General features: G+C 46.1%; 1 protein-coding gene across 1 annotated transcript in view; it reads left to right on the top strand.

Annotated features, from left to right (window-relative positions):
- Positions 1–24140, top strand: part of TBX5 (T-box transcription factor 5) — a 48205-nt gene that overhangs the window by 16374 nt on the left and 7691 nt on the right. The window contains exons 6-7 of the mRNA XM_019977130.2: positions 1609–1700; positions 20004–20230. Coding sequence (XP_019832689.2) covers positions 1609–1700; positions 20004–20230 — 319 coding nt within the window. The remainder of the gene's footprint in view (positions 1–1608; positions 1701–20003; positions 20231–24140) is intronic.

The following is a 24140-nucleotide window of genomic DNA, read 5'->3' on the forward strand; positions in this document are numbered from 1 at the left end:
ATAGTATATTTATAAAATAGATTTACATAAAAAGTGTTTGATTTTGGACACGTCCACAGTGGTCTATTTAAATGGATAACCAACAGGGACCTACTGTATAGCACAGGGAGCTCTGCTCAATGTTACATGGCAGCCTGGATGGAAGGGGAGCCTGGGGGAGAATGGACACATGTATATTTTATGGCTGAGTGCCTTCTCTGGTCACCTGAAATGACCACAACACTGTTAATTGGCGATATTCAAATACAAAATAAAAAGTTTTAAAAGAAAAGGATCATTAAGAAGCCAGTAGAGGAAGAACAATGAAATAATACAAATATAAATAATCAATCCAAGTAAGACCAAAACTATGAAAGAATAAATAAAAAATAGTAAAAACAGAACATAATTATGACTACCTTAAATTTTAATCAGTAATTATAATTCAGTAGTTAAATTGAAAATAAACAGAATACTGGGCTTCCCTGGTGGCTCAGTGGTAAAGAATCCATCTGTCAATGCAAGAGATGTGGGTTTGATCCCTGGAGAAAGAAATGACAACCCACTCTAGTATTCTTGTCTGAGAAAATCCCATGGGTAGAGGAGCCTGGTGGGCTACAGTCCTTGGGGTTGCAAAAGAGTCGGACACGACTTAGTGACTAAACAACAACAAACAAAATACTAAGAAGTAAAAAAAGTGGTTTGATTTAATAAAAATATTAAGCAGATTAGTAGACCAAGACTATATAGGTATAATAATGATGAAGTGATTTTTGAATGACCTCTGATGAACACTGCCTTGGTGTCTGTAAAGTGATCTGATATATAAAAATTCAATTCACACACAGTTTTTGGGACATACTTCTGGCAAACTTCATAGGGATGTACTCTTTTACCTAGATCTGCTACTATACATTCATGCTAACAGAATATGTTGATGATTTCAAGAATATGTGTGATGGACCTTGAACCAAAAGACCCCGTTCTATCACTGAGTTTTAGACATGGCAACAAAAATTTCCCAGAAGAGGATTCTTTCTTCCTTATATAATTAAAGAGGTTTGGAGCTGTTAGGTAGCTCTTGTATATATTATAATTCTATATGTTGGTCTTTATTTAATTAGACACCCTCCTTTTCACTGGAACTAGCAAACTCTGTGAAAACTATGAAATGAATGTGAAATGAGGCATAATAGGATTTTGAGAGCAATAATCAAGTCCTTCCCAATGGAGATTGCCACGCTGCAGGAAACTGACATCGTGTCAACATGGTACAATTTTCCAAGGGGGTGGAGGACCAAGTGTTGAGGTCTGCATTGTGTTTGAAACACAAAATGCTATGATTGAGACAAAAATGCCAATCTGGCTGGAATGATGCAGAGTATGACTCCAATTAGTGGGCAAACTGAAACCAGGTTTTTGTCCCCCCTTTTATAGACAGTCTGATCTAGGACATTTTTCAGAGTCTCATTTTGAATGCAGTGATGGGTCCTGTTGACATGACGGGCTTGATTTGCTTCTTTGGGTTGCCAGAGACTGTGTTTCCATGACACTTATCATTAGCTGGGTCACCAGGCGGTTTTATAGCAACCAAGTGAACACGGAACTCTCTCTCTCTGCTTCCTACAGATCACCCAGTTAAAGATTGAGAATAATCCCTTCGCCAAAGGATTCCGGGGCAGCGATGACATGGAGCTACACAGAATGTCGAGAATGCAAAGGTAAGAAAGTGGGATCCTTGGCTCCTCGCTCTCTGCATCCCTTGCCCTTCAATAGCCCAGGTGAGCCAGCAGCCCCGGAAGACCAGGCACAGAGAAATGGGGCCTTGTTGCCATCGAGAGAAATGAGAATGAGCCTCTGGAATCCCACTTTCTGATAAGCCTTTCACTGTCGCCCACCAGGCTTCTCTGTCCATGGGACTCTCCAGGCAAGCATACTGGCGTGGGTTGCTGTGCCCTCCTCCAAGGGATCTTCCTGACCCAGGGGTTGAACCTGTGTCTCCTGCAGCTTCTGTGTTGTAGGCGGGATTTTTATGGCGTAAACCAAACCCTCCATGTGGTCTCCTCTATCAGACGCTCTGGAGCGTGTAGATTTGGGGAAGACTGTGTATGAGGGGACTTGACCATTTGCATCTGCCCACGGAGCAAAAGCTACAATTTTCTCCTCTTTCTCTGCTGTCTTCCTCTCTAGTGAAGTCCTCTCTCTCTTTCTTCCCATAAGTCACCGCCGATGAATGATTTTCTTTTGGCAACAGCTCTTGGTAAATGAAAGGGGAGTTAATGGCTTGATTTCCGTGGGGTGATATACAGACTTGACATCACGCGGCCTCCCAGGCATGGGGCGGGGATGGTGGATTAGAAGCTGGTGATAAAAATGGTTTGGTCTTTTTACATATCCTGTGGTCTTGGTCGCTGATATGATGAATAGGAGGGGCTGTGGCAAATGGACATAGTGGGAATTCGGTCTGATTTGAAACGATTGTACAAGCATTGCCAATTTTGTCGAATATTCTCTTGGTAGAGTTCCAAAATAACTTACCATATGGCAAGAGAATTCAAGATGCATTTTGTTCCTTTTGACCAAGAAATGTTGTTTTTTTCTTTCCATTTTGGTGGGTTTAGCATTTCAAAATAAAATGAGGTCATTTAGGAAGCTTAGCCTTATCCTTTCTGGAAAACCCGAAAAGGGAGAGTTGGGCAGATGGACACATGTACTCATTCAAAGGAGGACAAGAGACCCAAGAAGAAGAGGGAGAGAAAGGTCCCAGAGCTTTGTGGTTTAAACGATGGGTTTGGAAATAACATGCTGTAGAAATCTTTTTCAGATAGTGGGCTTAGCAGATCTAATTTTGCATGCTTTTAAAAAATAAGTATGTCATTATCTTCAGGTCGAACAGGTACACCAGACTCATATGAATTCCTGTATTAATAACTGATTTCCTTCATGATGGTGGACTTGTAAGATGCTTTATGTGGTGAAAATAACGAAGTCCTTAAATTATTATTTAGAAACATTTTTAGCTTTACGTGTCTTCACTTGGAAGTTGGAGTTGAATTTAGCCTGTGGTCGGTGGAAAAGTTGATAACAAATGAAGGTGAAAGAGGTCAAACTATTTTCAGCTGTCGGCTCAGGGACCCACGTGTTGTTTATATGGTGTCTAAACCCCATCCTGTCCTGATGGTCATCTTGTCATCATGGCAGCTTAGCCACTGATGGACAGTCTCATCTTGGTCATCCTGCAGGTAGCGGTCCAGGCTGTGCAGCTGGGGACTGAAGGGCTTTTTCCATCCCCTACTTCTTCCCCCCTTTCCATCAGGTCCAGGGCAGGTGGGATTATGGGTTTAAGGTATTGCAAGTAGCCCCCTCAATTTTACCCGGTCATCTGGTCTCAGAGGTGCTACCTTCTTATCATGTCTCACAGTTCACCTCCTTTCTCCATCTAGGCTGCCTTTCCACCAGCAACCTCACCTGCCACAGCCTCTAACCTCTTTAGGCCTGACACCAGCTCTGTTCCCCTCCCAGACATGTTCCAGGCAGCTGCCAAAGACATCTTGTCCCTGTGCTTGGTCGCTCAGTCGTGTCCAACTCTTTGTGACCCCATGGACTCTAGCCCACCAGGCTCCTCTGTCCATGGAATTTTCCAGGCAAGAACACTGGAGTGGGTTGCCATTTCCTTCTCCAAGGGATCTTCCCGACCCAGGAATGGAACCGGGGTCTCCTGCATTGCAGGGGATTCTTTACCAGCTGAGCTACCCAGGGAAGCCCAAAGACATCTTTGTACAGCACAAATAAGACACATTTCTTCACAGCCTCAAACACTCCTATTGCCCTCCGTGTCAGGTCCAGACGCCTTGGTGTGTTTGACCACGCCCTTCCCATCGGGCCTGGCCACGCCCTTCCCATCGGGCCTGGCCACGCCCTTCCCATCGGGCCTGGCCACGCCCTTCCCATCGGGCCTGGCCACGCCCTTCCCATCGGGCCTGGCCACGCCCTTCCCATCGGGCCTGGCCACGCCCCCTAGCTCTGTTCCTCCCGGTGTCCCCTCTCCCTTTCAATCAGGCTGAAGGAGTGGCTCCAAATCTGTCTTCTATCTATTGTTTTTGGCCCCGTGAACACCAAGGCTGGTTAACTAAGCTCCATCTTTCCCCCCTCCCCTTCCATCTCCTGTCCATCACTAAAGCCTCCCTGTAACTATTTCTCCTTGTAGCTGTGCCTTCCTCCAGGGAGCTGCTTCTGGCCACAGACTGCCTGGTGCGGGTGTGTCTATTCCTAGGAGCCCTCACTGGTTTTCTCTGTCAGGCTGGGCGCCACACTTTGGAAGTTGGTTGGACAGATGATGGGCATGGAAGCAGAGACAGTGGGGGACGGACAGGTGTTTGAGAGTTCGCATGTCAGCAATCCTGGAGTCTCTTCCTACAGCTCTGAACCACGAGCCTGGTGAGCTATTTAGGCACAGGACTCTGCTTAGGTCTGAACTCTGCCCTAACTACTCCTTAGGGTTATTGCACATTGGCTGTGGGCTTCTTCCCACCTAGGCACCTGGAGTTGGAAGGAAGGAAAGGTAATTGGTCCTCAGTAAGAGGTCAGGGATTGACATGTTGGATTGAAACTCTCAGCCTCACAGACACGTGTGTCTTTGTGGCTGTGTGAGGAGTTGCATTGTGAAACAAAGAGAGTTGGACTGACCACTCTCCAGGCTGGGAGAGTGGACAGGGTCATCCACCCAGTTCTCTGGACCTGTCCCCTGGCGGGGAGAAGGAGCAAAGCAGAGAGGCTCCAGTAAGGTTTGGAGTCGGACAAACCTGGGTTCAGTCCTTGCTCTGTGTGTATCAGCCCGTGACCTCGGGCAAGTAATGTTACTGCAGGGGGCCTCAGTATCCTCATCTGTAAAATGGGCATAAATAAAGATAGCTTCCCCTTTCGGGAGTTCTTGTAAGATCTATATGAGAGAGTGCCTGAAGGGTGCTTGGTTCCTAGTCCATGCTCTAAAATATGATCCGAGTCAGGGAGAACTCCTCATTACTCCTAGTTTTGCCCTTGTTCAGAATTGAGTCTGGGCTGTGGTCCCAACTCCCAGGTCACAGTTGGTAGTGACAAGTGGGGAAGATGGCTCTCCGGAGACGGCTCTGATAACAGCCTGGCTGGAACGGCGGGCTCACTGTTGATCTTGTAATCCTGTTTCCTGTCCCCCACACACCCGGTGACAGCTGGCTCAGGCAGCAAAGCGGGAGGAATGAAATTTCCTCTAATACCAACAATCGGAACGGAGGGAGGGAGAGGGGTGGGGTGATGGAGGGCTGAACCTTAACTCTGCCGTGATCCCACGTAAATAACTTTTGGATTAGCTTGGCAAGTGTCTGGGCACGTACCCTCCTCCCCTCTCTTCACCCAGCAATCTGTGTTTGGAACATGCGGAGAGTATCTTAGTTATTTTCCAACGTTTATGTATGGTTTCTAGTTACAGAAGCGATAACTACTTATTCTGAAAATGGGAGAGTGAAGGGAAAGCAGAAAGAAGAAAATAAAATCATTTTGCAAATCCTGTCTCTAGCCGACTGATTAAAATATGTGCCAAGGTTATTTGGAAAGGTTAATCTGTGGCTTAAAAACATCTTATCCTAAAAAACCAATATTTCCCAATTTGCAGGGCCCCCTCCTCTGGTGACAAATGAGATGACTTTAGAGCGTGCCCACAGATACCAGGCACATCAGGCTGATTTCATAGACAATATTGTTTAGAATAAGACTAAGTTCTCTTTTATTGACTTATTTCTTTGGCTGTGCTGCACTGCATTTGGGATCTTGGTTTTGTGACCAGGGGTTGAACTCATGCCCACAAAACACAGAATCTTAACCCCTGGACCGCCTGGGAAGTCCTCAAGACTAAGTTTGAAGGAAGGAAGGGAAGAAGGAAAAGAAAGAAGGAGGGAGGGAGAAGGGAAGGCAAGCTAAGGCTGGTTGTTTAGAGAAAATATTCTTTGTGACCCCATGGACTGTAGCCTGCCAGGCTCCTCTGCCCATGGAATTTTCCAGGCAAGAATACTGGTGTGGATTGCCATTTCCTTCTCCAGGGGATCTTCCCATGAACTAAATAGCAGAAGAGGTGGTATGAAGATTTGGCCAACGTTGTCAAGGTGATATGCAAATCACAGAAATTCGGGAGATGCACCTAAATGCTCACCCTAGTGAGAAAGCGTGGGCACTTCACTGTCAAAGCTGAATGAGAACTTCCTGGGAGTCAAAGGTCCCGGTGGGGCCAAGGACAGGGGCCACTGAGTGCAGGGAGGTGCTTTTATCGAGAGGATGGGAGTCAGGTTTTGTGGGATGAATGGGATTTTTTCTTTTTGCTAGCTCTTGTTTTTTAATTTTTTAAACTCTATTTTATTTTCAGCTATGACAGGTCTTAGTTGCTGCACATAGGATCTTCACTGCGGTAGGCAGGCTTCCCTCTGGTTGAGGTGCTCAGGCTTAGTTGCTCCGAGACATGTGGGGATCTTAGTTCCCCTCCCAGGAATCGAACCCACGTCTCCTGCATTGGAAGGTGGATTCTTAACCACTGGACCACCAGGGAACTCCCTAGGGTTTTTTTGTTTTGTTTTGGCTGAGCTGAGTGGCTTGTGGGATCTTAGTTCGCCTACCAGGGGTTGAACCCACATCTCCTGCATTGGAAGGTGGATTCTTAACCACTGGATCACCAGGGAAGTCCTGGTGAATGGGATTTGAATCTGTTGAGAGGAAGGGCTTTCTGGGTTGGATCAGAGGAGTGTGCAGGGATCTACCCATCTGGGGCTCTGGAGGAGGCATCAGACTCTAAAGATCTCTGAAAGTCAGCTGCCGTGGCACTGTGACAGGGAACAGTGTCCCTAGAAGCGTGGGATTCTAGCGGTAGAAGGGACCCTGGGAGGCAGCGTCTGGTTTAACCTTCCTGCTTTTGCAAAAAAGAAAACTGCAGCCTGGAGACTCATTTGTTTTTATTTTTTTTAATTAATTTATTTTAATTGGAGGCTAATTACAATATTGTAGTGGTTTTTGCCATACATTGACGTGAATCAGCCATGCGTGTACATATGTCTCCCATCCTGAACCCCCCTCCCAGAGACTCATTTATTTATTCAGTTTTGGATCTGTTGCTTTCTTCTTCAGCGGACACCCATTCTTTCAGGGCTTACTCTGTGCCAGGTCCTGAGGATGCAAAGGTGAATCCATGCACCGAGGGGCAGGGTTCACTGATGCTAAAGCAGGCTCTCGAGCTGGGGTCCTGGCTAGCACACTGATGAGCCCTGGGGCTCCCCTAGCTCTATCTCCTCATCTGTAAAAGGAAGATAATTATAGCACCTACCTCCGGGGCTGTTGCATGGATGAGGTGAGGTAATATGGGTGTCCTAATTACTATTGCTATGCAATGAATGATTCCATTCCTAAATTTCCCATCTACTAGCTGCGAAACCCTGGGCTCTGAGCTGGCTCATTATCGCTGCATGAGACTCTGAATCCAGGACAGCCAGAGCTCCAGCACTTCGCTCCCAACACCTCTGCGCCCACGCAAGGGGGAGGACGTACAAGCAGCCTCGGTCCTCCCATGAGGAGCTCAGAGACCATCACAGTGCTCCAGATTTTGTCCACTTAACAACCTACTCCCGCTCAGGAATGCTCCCTAAATGCTGCTTAGGGCGGAAAAGCCAGGCATCGCTCGTTGTCACTGTGCCCAAAGAGAAGCCGGAAATCCCCAGGGAGGCACTTGGGTTTAGCTCAAGGTTTGGGGGTTGGGAAGGATGCCTCTGGACAGGTGTGATTGCTGTCAGGTTTTGGTGGGGACGGCTGCAGGTATCTGACGGCCAGACAAGGCTGGGTGTTCAAGATGGCACACCCCCATGACTGCAGTTAACGCTGGCTTTTGGCTGGGAGCCCATCTGGGTGGTCCCCTGGAGTGTGTGCATGTGGCCCATCCAGCATGGACTCCCTCCATGGTGGCGAACTGTCCTTGGACAATCTTGAGAGGGCCTTTGCTCACTACACCTTGGGAGCCTGTTGCATCTCTTCTGCTACTTGCTGTTGGTTGAACAAGACTCACTAATGGGCTCAGATTCCAGGAGAGCCAGGGATCCTCCCTCTAGACAGAAGGAAGTCAGAGAGTGTGCCTGGGTGATTTAACACTGCCCCAGCTTGCCTAGGAACGCCTGACACTATCCCTGGGCTGGAGTGACCCTGGATCATGTCAGGAGGAGATGGGATCCATTCCCTCTTGAAGTCTGAGGCCAGGTTGACACCCAGTAAAGGTGCAGATACCTGGCAGTGAGCATCTTCACGATAGAAGGAATCACCTGTCTGCCCCGGCAGGCTACACCTGGTCTTTCTGTAAAGACAAACCTCAGAATAGGAACAGGCAGCAGCAAAGTGCTTCCTTGGGCATTGCTTGCTTTAATTCACACAGTGTGGCTGTGACTCATGCCTGGCCTTTCTGGCATACAAGCATTTGTGGAGCATGATGGGGAGAATGGCAGCGCCCAGCGGTGGCAGCTTCAGAGCTCTTCATGGGAGAATTGAGGTTGTCTCTTCCTCAGTCTTCTCGTGGACTGCCGATGCCTTGGCAGGAAGTAATCTCCAGAGCCGGGGTCCCTGGAGTCTCTGGTTAGCCTGTAAAGACTGATACCAAAGTTCCAATATTTTGGCCACCTGATGTGAAGAGCCGACTCATTGGAAAAGACCCTTATGCTGGGAAAGATTGAGGGCAGGAGGAGAAGGGGGCGACAGAGGATGAGATGCTTGGATAGCATCATCGACTCAATGGACATGAGTTTGAGCAAACTCTGGGAGATAGTGAAGGACAGGGAAGCCTGGTGTGCCGCAGTCCATGGGGTCACAAAGAGTTGGACACGACTGAGCGACTGGAAAAGAACAGCAACCAGAGAGCAGATAGGAGAGCCAGGAGTCCAGGTTGTCCCAGGTAGAGCAAATAGGTTTTGTCAGCCCCAGGCTGGGGGCATCTCTGTCCACCCACTTAAGAAACAGACCATTGTCCCCTGACTCTGCAGGGTAGGTCACCTCCTCCTCATCCACCTTATCTAAGACCCCTTTGGAAAATCCAATTAAAGCAAGAACTCTGAAAAACTCACAATATATAAATAGAAGAAAAAATGTCAAGCAATTTTGAGGAATTTATAGGGTCTGGGATCCTTAAAAGCTTAAAATCCAGGACGTTCCCTGGTGGTCCAGGGGCTGAGATCCTGTGATCCCAGTGCAGGGGGCCAGAGTTTGATCCCTGGTTGGGAAACTAGATCCCGAGTACTGCAACTAAGACCCGGCACAGCCAAATAAATAAATATTAAAAAAAATTTTTTTTAAACCTTTTTAAAAAAGGTTAAAATCCTTGCACTGGAGCCATCCCTTCTTTTCCAGCAACCACCCCCCGCCCCCACCCCTGCCTTCCTAATTTTAAATGACTATTCAGCTCCTAACTTCAAATGGTTATTTTTCAAAAAGAAGGCTCAGCGCTCTTGTATTCTCATGCTTGTGGTTAAAGCTGATGTGCTTAGTCACTCAGTCGTGTCTGACTCTTTGCGACCCCATGGACTGTAGCCTGCCAGGCTCCTCTGTCCATGGGGATTCTCTAGGCAGGAATACTGGAATGGGTTGCCATGCCCTCCTCCAGGGGATCTTTCCAACTCAGGGATCGAACTTGGGTCTCTGATGTCTCCTGCATTGGCAGGCAGGTTCTTTACTGTCTGAGCCACCAGGGAAACCCATGGGGATGTCCAGTTAATGAGATGTGATCCCCAGGACAGCGAACGTTCTGGAGGTGACATTAACTCCTCACTCCTTGCTGTACTTTTGGCTATGCCTGTGGCTTCTCCCAGGAAAGTGTGAATTTATGTAAAACAAGAAGGCTCTTTATGTTTGGGAGGCCAGGCCAGCCTAAGTTGTAAGTGGAGGTTTGTTCCGAGAGGTCTCACCTTGGTCCTGGTTGTCCGTCATTCATCTGCAGCCCCACACCCAGCTCTCTGCTCCCCCAGTGAACCTGCTCTTCAGGGACAGTGTCTGAGGGCAAATCGCCCGTAAGCGTTGTTTCTCAAACTTTTGGCAGACATCACAATTAGCTGGGGGTGGGGAGGCTGGTGAAAAAAGCAGGTTTCTGGGTCTCACCCTTAGAGGTTCTGAATCAGGTACAAAACTGTCCTTTATCAAGTTATTTGATGGAGGGGTCCCCTGGTCAGACCTGGATAATTTCTTGGCCCTACAAAATGAGCAAAGACATGCAGAAAATAATGTGTGACCTTACCTTCTGGAAACGGAGCTCATGGGCTGGGCTATTTTATAAAAAGGAACCCGTTTCTCTACTTGGTGGCCAACTTTGGCTGAACATTGGAAGTCCCGAGAGTGTGTCCAATGTTGTATTATGAAAAATGTAAGACATATAGAAAACATGGAAGAACTGCATGGAGACCACCCATATACCCACTGATTTGGTTCTGTAATTAATATTTTGCTATATATTTGCTCTATCACACATCTGTCCACTGATGTATCTCTCCATCCACCAATCCATCTATTTATCTTTTCATCCATCAATGCATACATACATTTATCCATCCACCAATCTACCTTTTCACCAATCCATCCATCCATCCATCTACCATCTTACTTTTTTAAATTTCTATCTTATTTTTTTTCTCAATAATAGAACTATTTTATTAAACATGTGAACACACTTATTTTGTACAACACGCATTTCTTTCTTTCCTCTGCTGCAGGAAGCCAGGCTCTAGAACCCCATGTTTATAAAAACACACTTTGGCAGCTACTATGGCAAGGTGAAAAAAGTGCAGTTCCGAAAGTAACAACACAACCAAAGTGGGGAACAGAAAAGGCAGAGCTGAGTGGGCCCAGCGCTGCTCATCTTCTCTCAAGAGGCAACAATTTAAGAACAGAAACTCTTGAGCATTATTTAAGCAGTACTGCCCAACTCTCTTGGTAGCATCTCTCTTTCAATTCCATTTATCTTGATGTTGTAACTAACTAATCTGTTACTTCTTTAAGAAATTCTGCCCTGGTTTATATCCTTTTCAGTGGCCCATATCCCTTTGAGCTTCAAAAACACACAAGTCGCTCAGTCGTGTCCGACTCTTTGCGACCCCACGGATTGTAGCCCACCAGGCTCCTCCGTCCGTGGGATTTTCCAGGCATGAATACTAGAGTGGGTTTCCGTTTCCTTCTCCATAAATTTACTTTTTAATTTGGAATAAAACTGCTTTACGTTGTTTGTGTTGGTTTCTGCCATACAGCAATGCAAACTGGCCATAATTATACATATATCACCTCCTTCTTGAGCATCCCTCCCCTTCCCCATTTTTTTGGATGTATTTCACACTCAGTTGCATTTGTGAGTACCTTTCATCCTTGTATACTTCAGTAGACATGCCATTAACATGGATTCAATTTTTGTTCATGATTCTGTTTCAGGTAAAGTCTACATACCGTGAAATGCACAGATCTTAAGTACACCATTCACTTCTTGACAAATGCATATACCTGTGAAACCCAAGTCCTTATCATCATATAAAACATTCCTTCACCCAGAGAGTTCCCTCATGCCCCTTCCCAGTTATTCCTCTTCTGCCTCCCCACCAGAAACAATTAATATTGTGATTTTTTAAAAAACTGTCAGGTTTGTCTGTTATAGAATTTTATATAAAGGAAACCATATACTATTTACCCTTTGCATAAGGCTTTTTTCTCCTGGGGAGAACTAGAGATCCTGGGACCCCTTTTGAGTAGCAGATGCAAGTATGGACTTATCCTTAGAAAAACTGACAAGCTCTAATGCTCTGGTATTTGGGATGGCATGGGGAGTGGAATTCATAAATCAGGTGAAGCCTTTGCAAGGTAAGAATGTTTGCTTCAAAATATAATCACGTGGTGTATAAGCTGGGGTTTATGGAGCAATGTGTCTCCAATATATGCTAAGCCTTTCCAAGCATTGTATCGTTTGACCACCCAAGAAGGGGATGATTCTGACTATTCCCATTTTATAGACAAGAGACTGAGGCTCAGAGAAGGGAAGAACTTAGCCAGCCCCGCAGTGGCCAAATTGGTGGCTGTGTACCATCAAAGGCAGGCACATCTGTACAACCTGACTTCAGAGTCACAACTCAAAATGAGCACCCTAATATGAAGTTATGCAGAGATTTACTATGGGAACCCCAAGGTCGCCCACCAAAGTCGTCATGATGCTGGGTGCTCTTGGCCAGCGAGGGTGTTGTCTTTGAGTTTCTTTCTTTTTTCTTGGTCACGCCGTATGGCATGCGGGATCTTAGTTCCCTGACCGGGGATTGAACCCATGCCCCTTGAAATGGAAGCTCAGAGTCTTAATCACTGGACCGCCAGGGAAGTCCCAACCTTTGAGATTCTTGGTGCTGCTCACATCAGACAGCCCTGTTAGAATCAATGGTGGGAATTCATGTCACTTCTTCGTGTCCCCCTAGTCTGCCCAGTGAGATGGAGCAGCTAGAATTCACAGTGCTTTTCTCCACCTCCCTGGTGGGGTGAGACCTGAGTCATAAAATGGGCGCGAAGCACTTTGTAGATGAGAATGATGGGAGTGATTATTATTTGCTGAGCTAAAATCCCGCTTGGGGTGAACTGCCCCCATCCCTTGAGGGTCCACACACGTTAGATCGGAATCATTTCCCCAAGCGTATCAGAAAGTTAATAAATCGGGAAGGCTCTTGTGGGATGTGGGGGGTGTCCTCTTTTCATTCTGATCGCAGATTAAAGTGCTCGTGAGAGGAGGAATTTGCTTGCAAGAACAGATTTTACAGTCTCCAGCCTTGCCCTTGTGCACTGCTTTAGTGGTTGGAGAAAGGCTGCCAGAAACTGAGTAAGCATCGCCAGGGGAAAACAACAACAGAAACTCACCCCCTCCTCAGCACCCCAGCACCCCTGCCACCTGCTCCCGTGAAAAGGCCAATTCAGTCGGCTGCAGTGGAAAACATTCTCGGGGCCTTTCGTTAGCTGGCGGCCGGCTGCGATGCCGTTTGGCTGTGGATTTCAATATTCCCTTGTAACGTTTTACAACCCAGAGCCGGCGACAATGGCGTCATTCATTGCATCCGCTCACGTGGAACAGAATGTGAGAGAGTGGTGGAGCCGGGAGAAGCTGGTTGGTGGCCCTGGTATCCAGGGTAAACTGGGGTTGTCGGGTCCCTGTGTCCAGGCTGGGCAGATCGTGTCTGTGTCAGCCAGTGCAGTGGGATTTGACTTTTGGTAAAGCAGGAATGATGGACAGTTGGATCGGTAGAGGTTGATGTTACCTGATAAAACCAATACCTAACTCTAGTACCCTCAAAGATGCTCTGTGTGACAGAAGTGTCGTGTTGCCCTAGCAGTGATGGGAAGGCAACGATTGCCTATTATCAAGTGTAAGTTGGGAAAAGTTTTGGAATAGCACTGACCCCGGGTGCAGCTCAGCTTTACCTCTTCTTAGCTAGGTGTTCTGGGACCTCTCTGAGTCTCATTTCTTTTCTTTGTCTCTAAAGTAAATGTCATCATACGGATGAAATGGGATTCTTGCCAGGATCAAATGAGGGAAAGCATATAAGTCAACCACTGCAGTGGCTGGAGAGCTGCCCCCATGACTCAGTGGTAAAGAATCCGCCTGCAATGCAGGAGACCTGTGTTTGATCCCTGGGTTGGGAAGAGCCCCTGGAGAAGGGAATGGCAAACCACCCCAGTATTCTTGCCTGGAGAATCCCCATGGACAGAGGAGCCTGGTGGATTACAGTCCATAGGGTTGCAAGAGAGTCAGACGTGACTGAGTGATTAAAAAACAACAGCCGTGGCTGGAACAGTAGGATGCACAAAAAAACAATGTAAATGATAAGGAGGAAGATGAGGATGAGGAAGGTAGTGGTGATGGTGAGAATGGTCATGCTGATAATGATGATGTTGGTGAAAACAATAGCCCCCAGTTGCTATTCTCTTCCCAGACCCATGAGGGCTTTTCAGCTGTCCTTTTAATTCTCTGCTGCCTGTATTCTTGAATGATGCTGCCTGTACACTTGAATGATGTAGAGGAAAATAGGTCATCTTCTCCTCATGGGGACTTTAGAGGCTTTTGCTGTGTTGCTACTCACGAGTTCCTTTGATTCGTGCATTGATGAGCCCAGGAAAAATGATCCTGGGAATTTCCTGGTGGTCCAGTGGTTAGGACTCTGTGCTTTCACTGTTGAGGACCCGGGTTCAATCCCTGGTTGGGGAACTAAGATCCCACAAGCCACGTGGCATGGTCAGAAAAAGAGAAATGATCCCAAATGGTGTTTATTGGGACCCTTTTCTTCTCTTTGTCTCTGTTACTCTATCCTGACTGAGAAGTCACTCCACTCTTCTATGCCTCGATTTTGACACCTGCCAGGTGGATTTGGGGATGTTGTATTGCAGACACCAGGGGAGACATGCGTGGTTGATGGTGGGGCTGATGTTTCAAGCTCCTGAGAGAGAAACATACTGAGAGGGACAAGTGGTTATTGAGATAATATGCCTTTCCCACTTCTGTGAGTATTAGTAATCAAAAGCAGGATTTGGCTTTTCCAGAGGGTAATTTTGCAATCTGGCAGTGCCGGAAGGGAGAATTCCACGGAGTCCATTGATACATTCTCTTGTAAATTCCCTCAGCCAACATTTTTTAAGAGTTATTTTCTTTAATTAAAAAAAAAAACAAACCATCCCCATTAAGAATATCAAACTAAAAAGAGACTTCTCCTTCCCTATTGGATCTCTGACAGCCTAGTACTCAAACTAAGCAAGATTTAAATTGAATTGCTAGCAAGATTTGCAACTTTTTTGTTTTATTATTATAATGATTTTTCTTCTTCTTCTTTTTTTTTTTCCATTACGTAGCTTCAGCTGCCAAGCGAGAACTATAAAGCTAATTTCATTCCTTTCAGCCTCCTGGCCCCAGGGGGAGAGTCTGAGCAGTGGAGCGGCTCAGTATGGCTCCAGCTTTGGTTCTGAAATGACACAGTCCACAGGAAGGCTGGGCTAGGAAACCCCAGGGTGTCATGAGTGTGTCTGTAACCTCACGGAAACTTGGCAGACACTCTGTTGTCCCGTCTGGTCACTCTGACGTGGTTTGTGATGACAAACAAAGGCAGGGGCCCAGAGTGGGAGATTGTCACACCCCTGAGAGGTGGGTGAAATGAGAGAGGAGTCTTAGGCTCCAAACCCCTGCACCCCTAAAAGCATATTATGTTTTAAAAATGGAAAGAGGTCAGTAGGAAATTGTCTAGAAGTAACTTGGAGACAGTTGGGTTAGAATTCTGGTGGTGTCTCTTTCTAGCTCTGGGACCCTGGGCAAGTTATTTCATCTCCCTGGGCCTCGGTTTTCTAATCTGTAAAATGGGGATAAGAGCAGTCCCCACTTCAGAGGGTCACAGAGAGGATGAAGGGGGTGAATGCAGCATCCTTCAAAATGTGCTAAGCGTTGTGCTCTTTGTACGTGGTATAATTTCAGGTGTACTTTTAAACATTTCAAATAGGTAAGTGTTTTTATTTTAATTGCATTAGAGGACCTTGCACCACAAACCCTTTAATGTCATGGCTGTTATTACTCGGAGTAAGGCAAAGCTCATTTAGGCAAATAATTCATTTAAAAATGGAGTAAGGTGAAGAATGGTTGGTTCACAGCAAACATCATAGCTAAGTTCAGGATTTCCTGATTCGTATATCTTCTACAGAGGGATTCTTATCCTGGTTGGGGCCCTGGGCTCCTCTGGCAGTCTGGGGAAGCTCAGGGATCCCATCTCAGAAGAATCTGATTAAATGTGTAAAATAAGATGCATTGATTGCCAAGGAAGCCCATTATATTAACACAGAGTGATCAAACTCTTTTCTAAATGGCGACATAGTAACATATGCACTTCATAAATGTCTTAAGTAATGGGGACCTAGTAGCAGATTGAAAATAACTGTAATTTTGAAGTCATCATGAGCGTAAGTGGTATCTGGAGACCTGTACAGCTGCAGCAAGATGGGAAGTTATTTTGTTTCTGTTGATGACAGTCGCTAGGGCTGCTAACTCAACTGTGGCTTGATGCCGACACCCGTTACAGAAAGAGATACTGAATTCCAATTCAGGATTACTGAAAATAAAGACATCATCTTGAAAATCCAAGTTTACACCCATGAGTTTTTCCCCAAAGTTGAGACCTCCATGTTCAGGAGACAGGCTTATGGCACGGCTCCCTCCCGAGAAATTTTATGAGCTGGAAGCGCGAGTCATCTTGTAACGGCGGTCATGACAGCTTCTACTATGTGCCAGACATTTTCTAGAGTATGTTATTGGATAATTTCAACGATCTTGAGAGATAACTGATGCTCAGAGAGATGGTCTGTCTTGTCTAAGATCACACAGCTGTTAAGATGGTAGGTCTGATACAGAATGCACTTTTGCCTGAATCTAATATCTTTTTTCTTCCCACTATACCCTGATTCTTAGATACTCAAATAAAAACCAGAGTTCAGTGAGTGGGTTATCAGGGAAGGGAAGGTGTCTGGGGGACTCAGGGCTGGCTGCTGTGGTTTCTTCAGATCATCTCTTTATTTCCCCATTTTGCAGGTGACGCTTAGCTAGGTGACCTGCTTTATCCTAGCTCACTGAGTTGGCAAGGATATTGGACCAGGAGTGCTACAGGCTCAGTGGGGTGGAGGACCCAACGGAAGGTATTGCGTGAAGAATGGACATTTCAGGACTTTCCTGGTGGTCCAGTGGTTAAGATCCTGTGCTCCCATTGCAGGGGGCAAAACTTCGATCCCTGGTTGGGGAACTAAGATCCCACATGCTGCGGGGCCAAAAAAAAAAAAGGACAAGGAAGCACTTTTTTTAAATGTTGAAAAAAAATTAGAAGGGACATTTCCCCAGAAGTAGCAGCTTTTCTGGATCCACAGATGACAAGATCAGATTCAAATCCTTTTCTGTCCTCCTCACTCCCAGGGACCTCTCTTGGGAGAAATGTGGGGGAAGCTTTGAATATCTTCTACTTCATTTTCATTTTGCTTTCCAACCAAGGAAGATCTTCCCCTGTGAATTTCACCTCTGTTTCCATTGCCTTTTGTTGCCCGAGGTGGTGTGGAGGGTGGGGGACGTGGGAGGATGAATGGAGAACCTGGAGGGTCACATGTTGTCGTCCAGGAGGCTGCAAGCACTTCTTTTATCTTGTGTGTATCCCTCCTAGACTAGTCCTCCTGCTCTGCTGTAATTAAAATTATATTAATAGTTTATATAGTATTCTATTAACAATTAGTAATAATTATTATTTTCAACACGGAAATATTCATCTAAACTTCATAAATGGTGGTGATGGTTTAGTCACTAAGTCATGTCTGACTCTTGTGACCCCATGGACTGTAGCTTGCCAGGCTCCTCGTCCATGGGATTCTCCAGGCAACAATACTGGAGTGGGTTGCCATTTCTTTCTCCAGAAACCTCATAAATGCTCACTGTAAAAAGAATCAAACAATGCAGATGTGCAAAAATAACGTTTAGTAGCTCAGTCGTGTCCAACTCTTTTACAACGCTGTGGACTGTAGCCCGCCAGGCTTCTCTGTCCAGGGATTTCCTAGGCAAGAATACTGGAATGGGTTGCCATTTCCTTCTCCAGGGAGTCTTCCCGACCCAGGGATGGAACCCGAGTCTCCTGCATTGGCAGGTGGGTTCTTTACCACTGAGCCACGAGGAAAGCCTGCATAAAAGTAATAAGTTGATCTAAAAGTTCTCCCATAACCCCAGCTTCTGGAGGGACCATGTTATATCCTGCCTCTTTGACTTCGTTTATCTTGCACAGATTTATGAATTTATTCATAAACAGACTTCTCATTATTTTCAAAGGTTGCATGAATATTCCACCATCTAGCTCTGTCAGAGTTGACTCAGCCATTAATGAGGACATTTAGACTGTTTCCAGTTTCTTCCCTTTGTTCTAGAGAAGGAAATGGCAACCCACTCCAGTCTTCTTGCCCAGAGAATACAGTGGGCAGAGGAGCCTAGACAGGCTGCAGTCCACGGGGTCGCAAAGAGTCAGACGTGACCAAGCAAGTGAATACTTGCACTTTCATAGACCATGCAGTGGAGAAAAATCCTCATACTTACCTTCTTAGGAAAATCCATAGTAATGGGATTGCTCGGTCCACCTTATTAAAAATTTCAAAAATGAACGCCATCAGGAATTCCCTGGTGATCAGATGGTTAGAACTCAGTGATTTCACTCCCATGGCCCTGGGTTGACTCCCTGGTCTGGGAACTAAGATCCTGCAAGTTGCGTGGTATGGCCAAAAAAATAAAAAATAAAAAACCAAAGAGTGATATCATATTGCTTTCCAGAAAAGATGGGCTGATCACCTTATCCACGCTGTACTAGTTACTGTCCTGAGCAAGATATCCTTTCTGATCCCAAACACTGGCAGCCCTCTTCCCTTAGTGGATGTGAGAACGTTATGGGTTGGACTATTCTCTTCTTTAACACCCTGGACATTTCTGTCAGTTATTCCTTTTACCTTTGAGCTTCTCTGCAAATTCTCACTCAGTCCCTCTTTCACTCACCTGGTTTCCTTTGGGGCTCTTGGTGATACTCAGCTCCACTTTCCTCCTTTCCAGGTCAGGTTTCTGTTGAATTGCCTGAGCTCTTATGAAGACAAAATAGGAATACCTGAAAGCTAAAGGGAAGGGAATGTGGGGGGACCTATCATAAAAGTGTGAGGGACCAGGAATTTCCCTGGTGGTCCAGTGGTGAAGAATCCACCTGCCAATGCAGGAGACACGGGTTTGATCCCTGGTCTGGGAGAATCCGACATGCCGTGGAGCAGCTAAGCCCATGTGCCACAACTACTGAAGCCCACGCACCTGGAGCCCATCCTCTGCAGCCAGAGAAGCCACTGTGATGAGAAGCCCGTGCACCGTAACCAAAGAGTAGTCCCCGCTCGCTGCAGCTAGGGAAAGCTGATGCAGCAACGAAGACCCGGCACAGCCGGTAGATGAATAAATAAAAATAATGAAAAAGAGAGTATGAGGGACCAGATTTTGAGCGCCTTGGTAGAGGCTGTCCATATGGCATTGTATGCTGAGGTTTAGAAAGGCTGTGGTCCATATGGCATTGTACATTGAGGTTTAGAAAGGCTGTGGTCCAGTGGTGGAGATGAGACCCGACTCTGGACCTGCCTCTCCTTAGATCCCAGGCTCTGTTCTCTATCTTCTCTGTCCTCTTTCTTTTCCTCTTCCTGCCCCCCTCCCCCACACTGTGTCTCCAAAACTGTGACAGTCCTGCTGACGGCTGTCATTTGTTGTGACAAACGCCACTGTAAGGCTTTCACATGTATTAACTCATTTCTTCTCTCAACAATCCTTTGAACCTAGATTTTGTTTATTATCCCTTTTTTACAGGTGGGGAACCAAGGGACAGAGAGGTGAAGTATTTTCAGAGGCAACAAGTACAGCAACTCAAAAGGAAATTCTAAGGCACAGGCAGCAAACTCTTCAGATTGGGGTGACCTGGATTTTTCTGTGACTACCCTAGATGGTCAGCTGCCATTCTTGATTAATGTTAGGGAAAGACCACAGCCCCATTTTAAAGATGGAGACCAAGAAGTTAAGTCTTAGTGACTTCTCAGCTCTTTAGCATTTGAATTAGGGCATGCAAAGACATCTAGAATAGGGTGAATATTTCAACTGACATGTCTTTGTTGATTTTTAGGAGGAATTCTGAACTGGGGGTGCTCATTTACCTTTTGGCATATGTATAGAGCTGTTCGTGAACCAACTTGCCTAATGTGTAAGACATGAAAAGATGGTGACCAAACGTATATGTCCATGACATAGGATGCACTTGAGCATAACCGTATCTCTCCATTCATCAAAGATCCCTTTGTTTCTTATTCTGTGATTATTTTCCCCAGTGGATTCTTTGACCCTGTGGTTCAGACAATGAAAAGGTCTCTATCATGCCACTGATCGATGTCATTTTGTATCTTCTCTCTTTCAGTAAAGAATATCCTGTGGTTCCCAGGAGCACAGTGAGACAGAAAGTGGCCTCCAACCACAGTCCTTTCAGTAGTGAGCCTCGAGCTCTGTCCACCTCATCCAACTTGGGGTCCCAGTACCAGTGTGAGAATGGCGTGTCTGGCCCCTCCCAGGACCTCCTGCCCCCACCCAACCCGTACCCGCTGCCCCAGGAGCACAGCCAAATTTACCATTGCACCAAGAGGAAAGGTGAGTGCGACCGTGCTGCCCACCTGGCCACTTTCTTTTCTTCTTCTTTCCCTTGAAAAAAGGAAATCCACCTAACTACATGTATATTTATTTTTAAAATGTAAGCAGTGCACTGAGAGACTGAGAGAATGTAAAAGAGTCAAACCATTCTGGTACAGCAAAAGATTCCTTTGACACATCTCTGCCAAGTTCTAGCCCCTTCCTTGGGGAAAGCTTATTTGAAATGTTCAGACGCATTTATTTATTTACACTTGCACGTACACACAAATACAGAGTTTTGCTTTTACTTTTAATTCTTGATATCATACTGTACCTATTTTGCAACTTGTATTTCTTAAAATTTTAGAATATATTGTATTTTTTTAACTTTTTATTTTATATAGGAATATAGTTAATGAAAGGGCTTCCCTGGTAGCTCAGCTGGTAAAGAATCCACCTGCAGTGCGGGAGACCAGGCTTCAATTCCTGGGTCGAGAAGATCTGCTGGAGAAGGGATAGGCTACCCACTCCAGCATTCTTGGGCTTCCCTGGTGACTCAGCTGGTAAAGAATCTGCCTGCAGTGTGAGAGACCTGGGTTCAGTTCCTCGTTTGGGAAGATCCCCTGGAGGAGGGAAAGGCTACACACTCCAATATTCTGGCCTGGAGAATTCCATGGACTGTATAGTCCATGGGATCGCAGAGTCGGACACAACTGAACGATTTTCACTTTCATAGTTAATGAACAATGTTGTGTTGGTTTAAGGTGTACAGTAGAGTGAATCAGTCATACATATACATGTTTTGATTCTTTTTTAAATTCTTTTCCTATTTAGGTTGTTACATAATATTGTGTAGAGCTCCCTGTGCTCTATAGTAGCATACACTGTAGATGTCTTTTCATGACCCTAGAACAGCCTCATTCTTTTTAGCTGCTGAAAAGGAAATATTACCCCAAAAGGATAAAGCCAAGTTTATGTTTTCAAGGGTAGTCAGGGAGTATGCTTTCAGAGTCTTGGTTGTATTATAAGCCTATAACTTACACTCCAGGGAACCTCCTTGGAATTTGATGTGCTATTTAGTCCTTGGGCAAGGTTTTTCCCAAGTGAATTCTGAGCTCTTCTTTCTTTTCCAGATCAATACCAAAAAAAAAAGACAGAGAGGGAGAAAAGAAAATCATGATAGATTTTGCCTCCTGTGCATCCCCTCTTTAAATCTCCTAGGCTGTTGTCTGAGACATCTCATCATTTCCTTTGCCTAATGAGAAATGGATGACTTCTTCCTAAGCTATCTGAGTCCAGAGGGGAAGTTAAGGCAGGAAATTTCGGGTGGCACATTTTCCAAGGCAGAATCGAAGGTGTGGATGTGGGCAGTGGGGCCAGGGAAACAGATTTGAGTCTCAACTCTGCCACCAACTTCCTGGATGACCTCAGGCAGGTGTCCTAGCCTCTCTGGGCATCAGTTTCTCACTTTGTAAATGGTGCTAAGTTCCTGAAAGCAGTTGGTGCTTGGTGAGCACCCCATGGGTGGCAACGAAGTGAATCCCAGGAGGAAGTAAAGAGACGGCTGCTCATTTAGGTGAAGGTTTGGGAAGACAGACATAAGGGGAGGGGACTGTGCAACCTCCTGCCTACACCTGTGATTTTCAGAGTCAGACTAGTGAGATAAATCTGACCTTTGCCATTTTCACATGTTTATGATTAGGGGAAAGTTACTTAGTCAGTGCCTCTAATCCTCACAACAGACCTCTGTAGATTGCAGCCCACAATTGGACCTGTCTCCTTGGCTTGGTGTGAGGAGGCTTTGAAATCAGCGCTAGGTTGACTTAATAAACCAGCTCTGTTTTGCTCCAGACGGTCCATGGTCCCATCATCAGAGTGCTCCCTGTTGGATCTCAAAGCCCCATCAGCCAACACGACGCCTTTCAAAGTCCAGTGGTGCCTGGACCTTCTTTTTTGACCTGAGAAAAGGAACACAGTTTGGCTATTTGACATTTACCAAAGTCACGTTTTGAAAGAGGGAAGAGCTGTCATGGGTCCAAACATGGGGCTGGGGAGCTGACCCGGTGAGACCAGGCTTTCCAGACTTACCTGAAGCCCATCCAGACTCTTGGATCTGGAAGGCCTGAGCAGCATCAGCCCATCAGACCCCCTGGCCCGACTCCCAGCACGCCCGCTGCTGGATGGGCTGGAGCCCAGATGCCTGCAATATGCCTCTTCAGGCACAACCAGGGGTTAAGAATGTCCTGTAGAGCATAGATCCCGGTGCAGAGATGCTGTTTCATATTATATTTCAGGGAGCCCTGCCGAGGTTCCAGGCTACAACCTTTTCAGGAACATTATTAAGTAGGCACTGTTATATAAACCCATTTTACAAATAGGGAACCCGAGGGAAAATTGTGAGCTGATAGTTTTTTTTTTCTTTTAATTAATTAATTTATTTTAATTGGAGGCTAATTACTTTACAATATTGTAGTGGTTTTTGCCATACATTGACATGAATCAGCCATGGGTGTACATGTGTCCCCATCCTGAACCCCCCACCCACCTCCCTCCCCACCCCATCCCTCAGGGTTGTCCCAGTGCACTGGCTTTGAGCTCCCTGTTTCATGCATCGAGCTTGGACTGGTGATCTGTTTCACATATGGTAATATACATGTTTCAATGCTATTCTCTCAAATCATCCCACCCTTGCTTTCTCCCACAGAGTCCAAAAGTCTGTTCTTTATATCTGTGTTTCTTTTGTGGTCTAGCATATAGGGTGATGGTTACCATCTTTCTAAATTCCATATATATGCGTTAATATACTGTATTAGTGTTTTTCTTTCTGACTTACTTCATTGATGTTCTTTTTTTTAAAGCTACTTTTAAAAATATTTTATTTATTTTTATTTACTTATTTATTTTGGCTGCATTGGGTCTTCGTTGCTGCGTGTGGGCTGCTCTCTAGCTGCGGCGCTTGGGCTTCTCATTGCAGTGGCTTCTCGTGTTGGGGAGCACAGGCTCTAGGGAGCATGGGTTTCCGTATATGCAGCATGTGGGCTCAGTGGTTGTGGCTCCCAGGCTCTAGAGCACAGGCTCAGTTGCCCTGCGGCATGTGGAATCTTCCCAGACCAGGGATTGAACCTGTGACCCCTGCATTGGCAGGCAGACTCTCAACCTCTGGACCACCAGGGAAGTCCGAACTGATGGTTCTTAAAGGCAGAGTTTGAACCCACGCCTGGCCTGCAGACTCTGCCTGGACTGTGAACCATCACCGTACCTGTCTCCATTACCTTTGCTTATGAGCTGCAGTCTCCAAATTTCATCGTCCCACTAGAGATCTGCTCTTGAGATTGGGTCCTATTTGCTGATGAAGAGCTCACAGGTTTGAATTAAAGAGTTCTTTCAATTAAATTGATGCCAGACCTAGTTACAAAGAATCAGGGTGCTGTTTTAGGTTCGATATTGATAGCAGCATCCTTGGAAGTGCACTCCTGGAGGATACAGGAGGAAGGCTTTGAATGCAAGGCTGTGAACCTCTTTGGGTGATGGGAGTGGTTGTCCTGCACGTGGTGCTTTGCTGGGATCCTTGCTTGAGCTTGGAATCGACTTGAGGTGGCCCCCAGGAAAGCTGGAGTTGGTGGCTGGTCCACTGCGGTCTCCCCCAGCAGCTGATACTTCCCAGCAGCATGATGGTGGGTAACTTGCTTCAGCTTTCTGAGCCTCAGCCAGCTTTTCTGCAGAACAGGGGAGGACAGTAGCGCTTACGCTGCAGGGTTGTCATGAGATGAAATGAGATAATCCCGGTGATGCACTTGAGAACCTGGTACCTATAAGTCCTCTACTGAAGGTGAGCTCACAGCTGCCCTGACTTTGGGAAACGCACACCGTTTCAAGCGGTTCAGACATTACTATGACTTGTTACTGACTTGTTTGATGGCAGTGGAAATCC

This window comes from Bos indicus, chromosome 17 (assembly GCF_029378745.1).
Source record: "Bos indicus isolate NIAB-ARS_2022 breed Sahiwal x Tharparkar chromosome 17, NIAB-ARS_B.indTharparkar_mat_pri_1.0, whole genome shotgun sequence".
NCBI lineage: Eukaryota > Metazoa > Chordata > Mammalia > Artiodactyla > Bovidae > Bos > Bos indicus.